The 12580-nt window shown below is 27.7% G+C and overlaps 2 protein-coding genes across 4 annotated transcripts in view; one reads left to right on the top strand and one right to left on the bottom strand.

Annotated features, from left to right (window-relative positions):
* LOC129959956 (leucine-rich repeat-containing protein 15-like) overlaps positions 1-5017 on the top strand; it is a 51535-nt gene extending 46518 nt beyond the window's left edge. For both annotated transcript variants that reach the window (XM_056072880.1, XM_056072881.1), the window contains 3 exons: positions 60-747; positions 3231-3379; positions 4601-5017. In XM_056072880.1, the coding sequence (XP_055928855.1) occupies positions 60-747; positions 3231-3379; positions 4601-4767 (1004 nt within the window). In that variant the 3' untranslated portion in view covers positions 4768-5017. The remainder of the gene's footprint in view (positions 1-59; positions 748-3230; positions 3380-4600) is intronic.
* A 20-nt stretch (positions 5018-5037) lies between these two features.
* LOC129959954 (uncharacterized) overlaps positions 5038-12580 on the bottom strand; it is a 98441-nt gene continuing 90898 nt past the window's right edge. For both annotated transcript variants that reach the window (XM_056072875.1, XM_056072874.1), the window contains exons 23-25: positions 11620-11728; positions 8785-8935; positions 5038-7696 (exon numbers count right to left, since the gene is read on the bottom strand). In XM_056072875.1, coding sequence (XP_055928850.1) covers positions 7502-7696; positions 8785-8935; positions 11620-11728 — 455 coding nt within the window. In that variant the 3' untranslated portion in view covers positions 5038-7501. The remainder of the gene's footprint in view (positions 7697-8784; positions 8936-11619; positions 11729-12580) is intronic.

Below are 12580 nucleotides of genomic sequence, written 5' to 3'. Positions count from 1 at the left end.
ATTATTATTATTCAATATCTGTTGGTCATACATGGAGTTAATTTTGATTATTTTTTCAGGAAACGAAAAAATGAAAATCTTGTGCTTGATTTTTATACTGCTGATAGGAGTAGCTATTATCAAAGCTCAGTGTCCACCTAAAGAATTGGGTAGGAATTGTGAGTGCACACATGGCGTCTTCTATGAAGGGAATGGTACTAAAGTTGAATGCTGGTTTATAAATAGTACCGAGGGCATAAAAGAAATTCAAAGATTCCGTGGATACCACATAGATTTTTTGAAGCTAAAACAAATTCAGCTTCCTTTCTTCCCCGCTGGTCTTTTTTCTGGTATGTCAGTGAAACGACTGTACCTAGAAGACAGCAACCTAGATAATCTTTACTCAGTCCAGAATTACAAACCATCCCCATTTGATGGACTTGAAGATTCTTTGGAAGAAGTATATATTACTTCTACACAAGATCCTTCGAAATGGTACTGGCCTGAGGTAAGGAACTTGAAGAAGTTGAAGAGGTTTGAAATCGTCCTATCTCCCATTGATTTCGTCGGACATGAGTTTGCAGAAATAGGAGGTGGATCATTAGAAAGCATTACAGTAGCATACAGCAGGGTTTACAGAATTCATCCTCAGGCTTTCCCTGAGCTTATTAATCTCAGAGAAGCCAATTTTGCCGGAAACTATCTTCCTTATTTGGTTAGAACCATGTTTGCTAATCCCGCTCCTCGTTTAGAAAAGTTGGACTTCAGGTAATGGATTTTTTTTTTTCATATATACATCATAAAACTTCCATTAGATCTTTTAGATCTTTGAATGATCGTTTTATCCATATATCTTTTAAGATCCCATTAGATCTTTTAGAACTTTGAGATCTATGTTAGCATTTTTAATTTACAAAATATGGAAAAATAAATTCTTGTGAATATCATGTGAAATGCATGTGCCACTTTATGATTATTTTTAATACAAATTCATCGATCTGATTATTTTTTTACCTTTCGAAAACAATCAACTTCCCTCGTTTTCCAATTCTATTTAAAAATGAATTTTAAAAAAAATGGTCTATACATTTTTTTACTTTCGAAAATTATTAACTTTACAAAGTTATAATGAGGAATGACATATTATCTCTTTAATGCTCAAATTACTGGCCTTCAACTTCATGCATTCCTGCCGTTTATATTTTTTGTATTGAAATTTATTTCGGCACGGATGTCATCGTTATCGTCAGTCTTGACATGCTTTTGTTATGATTTAATTCATGCTCTAAATTGCGCATGGAGTTCATTAAAATAATTTAATAGTCATAAATAAGGATTACAAAACTGTAGGAGATTCAAAATAATGTAAAATACATGACAAATAATGAATTCTCTATATAACTGCATTTCTATTTTTTTATTTGCAAATTAATGCATAATTTTAAAATAAACGGATCTACTGATTTTACATTTTTGAAAATTACTTAATTTTACAATTTTTTTTATTCCTATGGAATCAAACTATACTCTTTGTTACGATCTTATTTCTTCTGTTTTTGTCTGAATTCATGCCATTTGCTAATATTGTATTTTACGATATGCTTCATGACGCAATACAAATTGAATAGTGCTTAAACGTTTTAAGTTACTATATGCATTTATAAGATGAAATAAAAAACTATATAATTCAAAAATATAAGATTCACAATCATTCAAATTTTTAAAATCTTTCGTAAAGTCAAAATAATATAATAAATGCAATATTCTTCACAAACTTTTTTGAAAAATCTGTATATGATATAAAATAATTCATTGGGAAAATTGTATAATAAATAAAAACTTTTTAAAATCATTTTTTGATCATATATCACATTTTTTTAGTTGCGTTTCTCTATGTTTTGTATAACCAACTCCTTGAATTTTTGTGATGTTCACAATTAAACGATGTGTTCCGTATGTTTCAAAGATATATCTTTCAGTTGTAACATATATCGCCTGAAAATATTTTTATTCTCAATACTATCCCTTTTTTTCGGGGGGGGGGTGCTTTAATTAAAGGCTTTTGCTTCCTCGCTTATTCAAGTATCTGTTTCCTAAAAGATTTCAATTTTCAAGTTTTAAAATGTCAGCATTCACATTCTATGAGCCCACGTCATCACCATGACATAAAAGATTCTTATTTACATTCAGCCAGTATAACCCCAAAGCGTGAGCATCGGCCAGAAAATTTTCCAAATGATTAAGAGCTTCCTTTGCTTTTATTTGTGGATAAAAAAAAATCATATTTCAAATTACTTACTGAATGACATACATCATTCAACAAAAAATATTTTAATGACATACAATTGGACCAAAAATAAAACATTAAATAATTATTTTCAGAATAGAAATAATTTAAATTACGTATTGAGTTCTTTAAATACTTTCTCACCTTCTTAAACTGCAGATATTTGTGAAGAATAAGAGATTTAATTAGAAATTAATACCTTAACTGTGAAGATGAACTTCATTTGCATATCTATTTACGGTAATTTTAAATTTATAAGCAATTATTTAACTTTTCATAGATATAAAAATTTTATATGAAAATAGCCGAAAATCCATATCACCTCAAGTGCGACAACAGCACATTCCCAAAATAGAAGATGACCATCTAATTAAACAGCATCGAAAATCAATCATTATATAAAAATCAAATATTTATTTGCTTATATACATTTGATGATTCTTTAATATGAGGGGTTCTAAAAGTGGTTAATCTCAAAACTAAGTGCGTTGCCATGATGTATTGGAATTAAAAAAATTTCAAAAATGTTTCATGTCTGCACAGTTTTAATATTTATCAGAAAAAAACTTTGAAAACATTATTGAAGTAAAATATTTCATTTAAATTTACGGTTTAAATGGTAATGGATTTAATTTATCATTAGTTAATGCTTCATTTTCTTAATTATTTTTCAATAAATGTGTATGAGTCCAAATGCAAATATATTCATTCACACATAATATTTAATATAAAAAATGTAATACTTTTTCCTTTACTTGTATGAATTGTTTATACGAACCATTAATTCGTTTTAACGAAATTAATCGAAAGGAAAAAATTCCTGAAATTACGAATTTCTTTCATTAGAGATTGTAATCTCTATTTTGCTTAATTTTTTTAAAAATAACGGCTAAACATAAAAATGCCTAATTTTACAATAACTGATATTCCTTATTCTAAATTATGTATGTTTTATTTATTTTAGGAACAATAAACTCTTTACATTGCCAGAAGATATGTTCGAAAATATGCCAGCTCTAAAGTATTTAGACTTATCTGCTAATGAATTTAGAAATTTTGAAAACATTGTTTTTGATCCTATTTGGAGCCAGTTACAGTCATTCTATATTAGCGGTAAGTATATGTTTCATTCAAAAATTAACTGAAAGCAATTCCTGAATATAGAATAGTTTTTGATTAGAAAATCGTACATTTAGAAAAAACGTTATGTTGTTTTTGAATATTTTCATATTACGCTATAATAAACCGTAAATTTTAATATCTTCAGTTACAAGTTTTGCTTCGGAAACAATTCGTCGATGTAAAGAAAAGTTGGTCTCATTCTCTTAAATTATTATCCAACAAAGTTAATTTTTAGAAGATTTTTAAATAAAAAAAAACTAAATGTACATATATGAGTTAATACCATTAGAGAAATTTAATAAATTATAAAAAAAACGTAGATGCAATAATTTTTTATAACCGTAAAACAATTCTCTACATGAGTATACCGAAAATCAGCACCATAAATCAATATTAGGAAGAAAGCTGAGCTGTATATGATGGCAAATTATTCAAAATTAATTTATATAATTCAGTAGAAAATATTTGTGAACAATATTTATTATTTTGTTTGACGATATTCAACTGTTTGCTCTCACGGATCTCTTTATTACACGTTTTGATTTAACTCTATTTATAATGATGAAATTGTTGATCGAATTTTTATTTATTTCCTTTAAGCAATCGAGTTCTGATATTTTAATCCCTTAATTATTATTTAATCGAATAATTTTAATTAAATTTTCATTTTATGAGACATCTTATTCGGTAAAAAAAAATACAAAATGAGGTTTACAATAATTATATTAAAGGAGCTTTCATATATTTTATATGTTAATTAAATACTAAAAATATAATATTTTCTCTTTTCATTACTAAATTTTTTTTATAAAAAATATGGAAGTTAAAACAAAATCATAAACTTAACGGTGTTGAAAATAATTCTTTAAAAACTTAAAATATATTATTAAAATTCCAACTTATTTAGAACATTCCTAAGATTGTTTCATGTTTTTAAGATTTTATCTCTATATTTTTGACAAAAAAAAATCCCTTTTTTAATCCTTTCAGCGTTCTAATAAAAATGTAAGTGTGTGTTTAAAAAAAAACTTACTATATAATGTTTTGATGAAGAGACTCATTCAACGCAATTCAGTTCTGAAGTAATTTCTCTCGTCCTCTTGTGTACTGTCAACTTCAGTTATTACTAATTATACTTCTTATAGTAAAACCACCTTCGAAGAGTGATTTTAAAACGTTTTAAGGATACTTTTGTTATTGTTTTATTTTCAGATAACCCTTTCAAATGTGGCTGCAGTCTCCTGCCATTGAAACAAAAGTTGATTTCTGGTTCTAGTCCACAAAGAAATGACCTTGGAGATGTCAAGTGCATAAATCATGGTGATAACAAAAAAACCTTACTCAAAAATCTGGACGAAAATTATCTCCAGTGCTCATAATAATTTAAGACAACATCTAAAAGTAAGCACACTTTATTATCATGTAAACAATGAATTCAAACATAAACACTTTTTATTTCGATGAATATACTTAATATGCTACGAGAAATAAATGCATCAGTAAATACAATCTTTTCTTAATGCAAAGATTGGTGTTTTACTGATTGTAAACACCAAAACAGCTATTTTTCTTATGGAAGAGTATGGTAAATCTTTGTAAAAATGAACAAATAAATAACACTTTAGTTCAGATATGTAAATTTATTTTTACAATTGTCGAGCTAGTCAAGTAAGTAATAGTCACAAAAACTGAAACATATATATTTACACTGATTATAACTAAACCATTGGGATTGTATTAGAATAGAAATTAATAAATAAATAAATTTTTCTAAATCTGATGGGAACTATTTTTTCTTTAGTTTTTACATGGATTTCACCTTGTTGTTGAAATGGGATAAAGAAGAATTTTTCTTCATTAAAAATTTAGAAATCTTCCTTTCTAAGAGAAATAGTGCAATACCCTTTTAACCAATATTTTACCAGTTTTCCTATAAATGTCGAATACACATTAACTAACATTGATTTTTAAACTATCTAAAGTATATATAGAAAAAACTGTTTTAATACAGTGGAGCTTGGTTGGATCGAATTTTTCTCTGGATAATATTACATTGTAGTTATGTTTCGGATTTATTTTGGTTAATGCTGATGCAAAAAACTAAAAATTGTTAAGCCTCCTTTATTTTGATAGTTTTAGTTAGTTAAAGGAATCTATATATTGTGCCCTGAGTGATTGTAAGTGGATACTTTTAAGGCCCTAGGTCACCTGATGACCTCTTTAAGATATCCTGAATTGAAACGACAATCAATAAAATTTCAATATAGAAGGTAAATGTTACATATTGATTGTAAAATTTTTATATTCAAAATACTGTTTATTAAAATTATTAATTCTAATTATTATTACTATTTATTTATTATAGAATATCTATTTTAAGATTGACGAGACATCCAAATACAATCAAATCATAGAATCTTTTAAAATTAACCTTAACTACAGTTTTCAAATTAAAAATTGTTTTTCTGAATAAACTGAATATTTATTGTGTCCATGTCAGCTACGAATTAGCCAAGTTCCACTGTATTATGAAAATTTTCTTTTATAAGGTATGTAACGAATTATTATAAGCATTTTATGAAAAAGTTGTATGAAAAAGATGAAATACAAAATTAACTATCAAAAATACAATAAATATTAATGGATATGAAATAAATCTTAAGACAAATTTCTTTATCTAATAAACAATAAAGTCATTTGGCAGATAATGGGATCAAATAACATTCCCGTCAACAATTTTATTTTCGGATCCACTACGCATCTCTCAAGAGGAAAAAGAACGGGACGTCACAGGACAGAGTAAAATAATATGTAAGAGTAGCAGTAGAAATGACACAATTTTATAGGACATTACCGCATAATTAGATACGGTCAAGACATGAGCATTAAATATAAAATGTTTCACATTTGCATCTGATTATAATTTTTAAAAAATGAAATTATGAAAGAATCTCCAATTAAATTCTATTAATTTAATACACAAGGTGTCCACTCTATTTGTGTCTTGTTACAAATTTATGATATTTATCAGCTAAAATTCTTTTTTATCATGGAAATTAAAGAAAATGGAAGGCAAAATTGAATTAAATGCAAAATGACCACTCTAAATGTGCAAGTTACTAATTTCTATACAATCAAAGACAAACGTATACGTCTTGCAGAGAAAATATTCTGTGTGACGTAAATAGCTATATTGCTGAAAATATTAGGAAGTCTAGACTTTTATACACACCCCCTCCCTTCTATTAGTTTTATTGACTAATATAGTTTTGATGCATTAAAAGTTTAAATGGGAGAAGTTCCACATATCTTCTATCCAAATTGACAAACTTATGAAGAGAAAATGTCATTATTTTAGATTATTTCAAGAGCCACATTGAGAAAAATCCAATCATTAAGAAAGCCGCCTCCTTGAGATAGCCACTGATTGGCCTAACGTATTGAAATTCAAAACTTCATAACTTGGTTAGTTTTAATCAAAGAAGTACAGAACTTTTTAAGTTTAAACCGTTAATAAATCAACACTATATTTGTCAATAAAATTAATAAGATTGTGGAAACTGTACAGAAATTAATATTTCGTAATTTTTTTTATGAGCAATGCGTTTATAGACTAAATCAACATAAAATATAATTACTTACGTTATTTAGAACATTTTTCTAATTGGAAGGATATTCCTGTCTCTGTTTGGAATTTAGCAACAGGTCACTATTCGAGTGGTCACCTTGATTCGTAATTTATTCTCTTTAAATTCCACGATATTATAGTGGAGTTTTGTGTGATAATCAAATTATGTACCAGGTAATATGAAAAACACAAGCGAGTAAGGATGGAAGTAGGGCTAAGAATTTATCACATTAAAAAAATGGGCATTGTGAGAACTTGGCAATGCATAAAAACTAGATTTTCATATGAGTAAAAGTCTTGAATGCACATCTATCACATCATTCTTTATATCAATGGCAAGTTATCAACCACTCATTTTCTTATCAATCCAGTATTTCTGTGCAATGACACCAGTCGGTGGATGAAAGTTCCCGTTACATGAATAGGTGAAATGACTACTTTTGTAGCATAAAATACACGTCTTCTGGGGTTTTTTTTTATTGCTGCTATGTACTGAATCCAAGAATGTTCCTGTTTCCGTTGCTCAAAATGCGGCCATTTCTCGCAATATCCACTTGCGGGAAAGCTCTGAAGGCGTAAGCACATTGGACTTTGCACACATGATCGGCCAGCACAGATTCTTTTGAAAACGTAGAAGCAAGATGGAAACAGTTGTTGATTCTCAAGGACTGGCAGATAGGCTGTTGAAAGAAAATGTTGGAATTAATATCATTTGATACAAATCTGCTTGCAAATTGTTATTGTAAAACATCCAAAGCTAACTTTTTTTGTTGGTATAGGATCTGCAGATACTGTACTAATTTTTTTTTCCTTTCCGCAGGCCTAGAGCAACAGTCGTACCACTAATCAATTATAATCCAGTTTCCTCTATGTAGTGAATATGTTAAGCCCCTGATCACCCTACTGATAATCTTATTTCCCTGTTCTATTTTTTACTATGCTAAGGAAGGTAAGAGTAGCCAGACTAACTAACAGTGAACGATAAATCTTATTTCTTGATATCTTAAAAGTGGGAGCACGCGCTTTCTCGTTTTTCTGAAAAAATCTCTAGTTTAAAAAGGATATGTGAGAATAACAGGAGTTTTATATCTTTTTTATGATATATAATATTCAGGAGAGACTTTAGCTATTACATTATATTCGATACATTGTTCTATACTGATGGTGAAATATTAAATATATATTAACTTATATGCTTCCTTTAATTGTTTTTAATCACTAGTTTAAAGCTATGGGAAATAATATATCTTATTCAAAACTCACAAATATATACGAAACTTATTCTATTATATGTATCCTTATAACTCTTTGTACAAATGAGTAATTTAAAATTCCTCTATCTTTCTTTTACAAAATTAATTAATAATAGGTTATTGAAGAACAGAATCGAAACACCACACAAAGTTGGCAAAGCTATTTATATGTTGCATTCTTTTTTGCTTCTTAATCTTATGGCAAAAATATTCGGTTGTGCTAATGAAATTCAGAACAAAAGTAATAAGTGATCTACTTACTAATTCTCTGCTTTATTGATGACAAAGATATCTATTAATTTTAACAACAAAGGACTGCAAAGTAATAGCGTCCTAATATGGATTGCCGTTATTTTAAATTTAGTTTTGCTTTGAATCGCGGTTACCTGGTAATAAATTCTGGACATTTAGACCAGTTGATCTCAAGTTCGAGATTTGAATCCGTTGGATGTATCTTGATAAGTTTGTCATCAGATATCATATTTGATCACGCTTAAATAAAAATATTTCCTTACCCCTTCTTTCGTACATGTGCACATGACGCAAGGAGAAATCCTGTCGGCAGAACCAACGTCAATGGTTACTCTTCCAACTGTACAAGAAACACGTTCTTTCCACTGTTCCAGATCAATGCTTGGAAGATTGGAACAAGACACGCGGGGATTCCTAAGAATATAAAAGTAACAGTGAATATATCATGTCGACCTGAGTTTTGTTAAGGCTATTTTTGTCTTACGTTGTCAAAATTAAATTCTATATAAACTTCAACCCTTTTCCGAAGAATCATCTAGAGTTCGAGGATGGAAAGACACAATTTAAAGTATGTGACTATATGATTTTTTTTTTTTTTTGAAAAATGTTATAAAATACTTTTTTAAATTTTTGCATAAAATAATTTGAAATCAAAAATCGAAATTGTTTGATTTTTTTTTGGGGGGGGGAGGAGTAAAAAGAGGAAAAACAAAAACCTTCCTGCTTAAAAGTTTATCAAATGATTTGTTTAAAATCTTGTGGATAGTTAAAGAAAGTTATTACCAAATTCCTGAACCAAGATATAAGGTATATCTAGTCTTCAATTATTACTGTTTGACTGATCACTAACCAAAAAGTTTTCATTTTTTTTTTAATTGTGAAGCATTAAAACAGTCATAAAATCCTTTTCAACAAATAGATTTCTTACTCTTTAATTCAAAAACTACAAAGCGTAGTGGAATACCATTTTTTTAAAAAATATATATGTATTAAATTTATTTTTATAAAATACGTTTTAATGCAGATTTTTAAAATATAACTCCCCAAGCAATGAAAGAAACCAAATTCAAATAATTTTATGGTGAGAATGGTTAAAAAATTAAAAGTCAATATAGTGTCCAACGCCATTTGTAACGCTAGTTGGAGTTAAAAATATCCTTGTCATCTTTACTGAATGCGAAATAACTTCTGTTTTAAAGTCTAGTGACTGAGACAGTTTTTTTTTCATGTTTAAATTGACTAACTTATCGGTATTTGAATAACGCTAAACATGAATAAAAATCCATCATGATATCGTAAACTTATTTTAGTTACATTTTTTATGCCAGATTGTAACAAAGGTTAATGAACTGAGGTTTGCAATTTTTATTATTTTATATTTATTCTAGAACCAATTTTAGTGATTAGTTTGGATTTGAATGTTCTTAAAAACATTATGGATTGTGAAGATAAGAAGATGGAAACAAAATTTATAATGTAAAATATTTACATTAAAATGTACTTCAAATAATATCTTTGCTTCTTAAGCACTATGTGATGTGCATGAGATTTTCTATTACAACTTCCGTTAGTTAATATGTAACAATCAGATCCGAGATATTGTTAACAGGATAAAAGTCCATCTAAACGGGTACATGTTCTAGTACTTAAAAAAAAAAAAAAAAAAAAAAAAACGTTCCATATTTTCGACAAACCGACTTTCCAACTTAATCACTAACTTTAATGTTGGTTTCGCTGTGCCAGGGAGAATATTAAAGAAAAAGAGTCATTTAGTAATTCTTCCCTTCAACTAATGACCGTACTACCGCTTTTTGGATAACTACATGCATGAAGCAAAGCGTAAATGGAATTTCTTTTGCAGGTAAAATTCGTGTGTGTTTTTTTCCTGTCCAGCTTTGATTTGTGTCGGTGGCATTGCTTAATGAACATTAATTTTCGAAGAAGTGCTTTCATTTACTTAACCCCTTAATCATTGTGCCCATGTATAATGCGGGCATTGAATGATCGTTTTTCAAATTTATATGCTGAAATCAGATAATTCAATATAAAAATTACACATAATGTGGTGTGGATTAAGTATTCTGTTTTTTATAAATTTAATTTCTAACCTAGCATATTCTCGAATTGGAAATTACCATCCAATTGCAAAAAAAGATATTAAATTAAGTGCATTTCTTAAAATTAAAAAAAAATCGAGTTAAATGATTCGCATTAATAACTAACTAAAAATTAGCAAAATACATCGATGTAATGAACAAATGTAATATATATTTATGAAACACAAAAAAGCGGGAAATAGTTTCTGAGTTTAAATTAATGAATTCTCAAACTTCGATCAACAAAAGAGGGTTCACTCATGACAAAGCTAATACTAAGGGGAGAAATGAATTATTTATATCTTGTTGGCAGAAACTAAGAACATATAAATGATAACTATATCTAGTCTTTTTCTGATCTTTTGTGTTATCAAACGTTACTTGAAGGAAATTATCTGCATTTAAGCGAATGCGATGAAAAACATGTTTAAAAAAATGGTCTAGCATATACATTACTGATTAGTTAGAATTATTTTTGAAAAAAAAAAGATGAAGGTAAAAAAAATCCATTGATTATTAGAAAATATCCCCTTGAGACTCAAGAAAAATATATAATGCACTCAAAACATATTTTTATTTTATTCTGATAGGCTTTGTAAATATGTTAATAAAAAAATTTTATACTAACATATTTACCAAAGGTAATCGATGATATGCGAGATTTAAAATATTAAGAGCATTAATTTTTTTAGAAGAAGTTTGATATTAAAACTGAAATATTCTTCTTTAAAGCTTTTATTTTATTAAAATTATTTTTTTCTTTGATGAATATTCGGAATAAATGGAAATAAAGAGATCTGATGTGTTTCATCGCAAGATATTGAATAAAATGAAACTTGTGTAAACCGATAATGTACAATATATAATAAAACCGTCAGGAAAAATTATTTCAAATTGTGCTATCTGAAAAAAATTTACGTGAGTAATGCTTAAAATTAACTATAACAAAATAGTATTGTGGAAAGAAAGATAATAATCATAAAAAATATGCTCAATACTTACATGAATGGATCTGGTAGGTCGAAAGCAGATCTTTGTATACTTTCAATGGAATCGGAATTATCACATATAATTTTAGATAAAGTGGATTTGCGTAGTTCTGTCAATTGAGCTAAATTGTTCACAAGAAAAATAAAGAAAGCATTCGATGAAATAAGAAATATCTGAACTTATTAGGTCACACTATTTATGAATTGATCTTTACAAAAGACATACATAATAGTATTGGTAATAAACTTTAACAATCAGTTAATAAATATTATGTTAGGAAGAAAAAGTCTCGATGCTTCATTTAATGGAATTCTATATTAATTATAATGTTCTAACTTAACAAAAAAATCTCACCTTGCTAATAAATTCAGCGATTAATTTTTCGTTTCACTATACCTAATTAGTTCCACCAATGTTAAATTATTCATTAACTTCTTTTCTGTAGTCGCGACTAATATGTAATAAAAAAGGATAATTATTTCCTTTACAATTATAAAATGAGTCACATTTTATTGCCTTTTTAATGAAATATCCTACATTGAAGATAATAGTGGCAAAATTGAAACTAATTCAAAGGTCATGAGGTTAGAATCTTTTTAACGTTTATCATTAGGCAATAAAAGATTTTCACAGAATTGCTAATAATTATAATGACTTACACATTGTTTTCATGTTGATACTACATTTAACTAGATGACTTATTTAGTACCTTTATTTAAATGTCTAGTTTGCTCGTCCTCAAGTAGTTTTATAATTAAAGCATAACAGTTGATCCATCGCACAATAATACCAGTCTGTACATGAATACTCTAAAAATTATCAACTGAAGTAACGGCTTTGAATCTCAAAGAAATGTCTCTTTAGTGTGGTATGAAATAATACTATATTTAGAAATTTAAAAAAGTTTTGAGCCTCTTATCTTAAACATGTAACATTATAAAGTTGATTCGTTATTTTTGTTTTATTTTTTAAA

This window comes from Argiope bruennichi, chromosome X2 (genome assembly GCF_947563725.1).
Source record: "Argiope bruennichi chromosome X2, qqArgBrue1.1, whole genome shotgun sequence".
NCBI lineage: Eukaryota > Metazoa > Arthropoda > Arachnida > Araneae > Araneidae > Argiope > Argiope bruennichi.
Note: the sequence above shows the minus strand (reverse complement) of the source record. Positions and strands in the feature narration are given on the sequence as shown.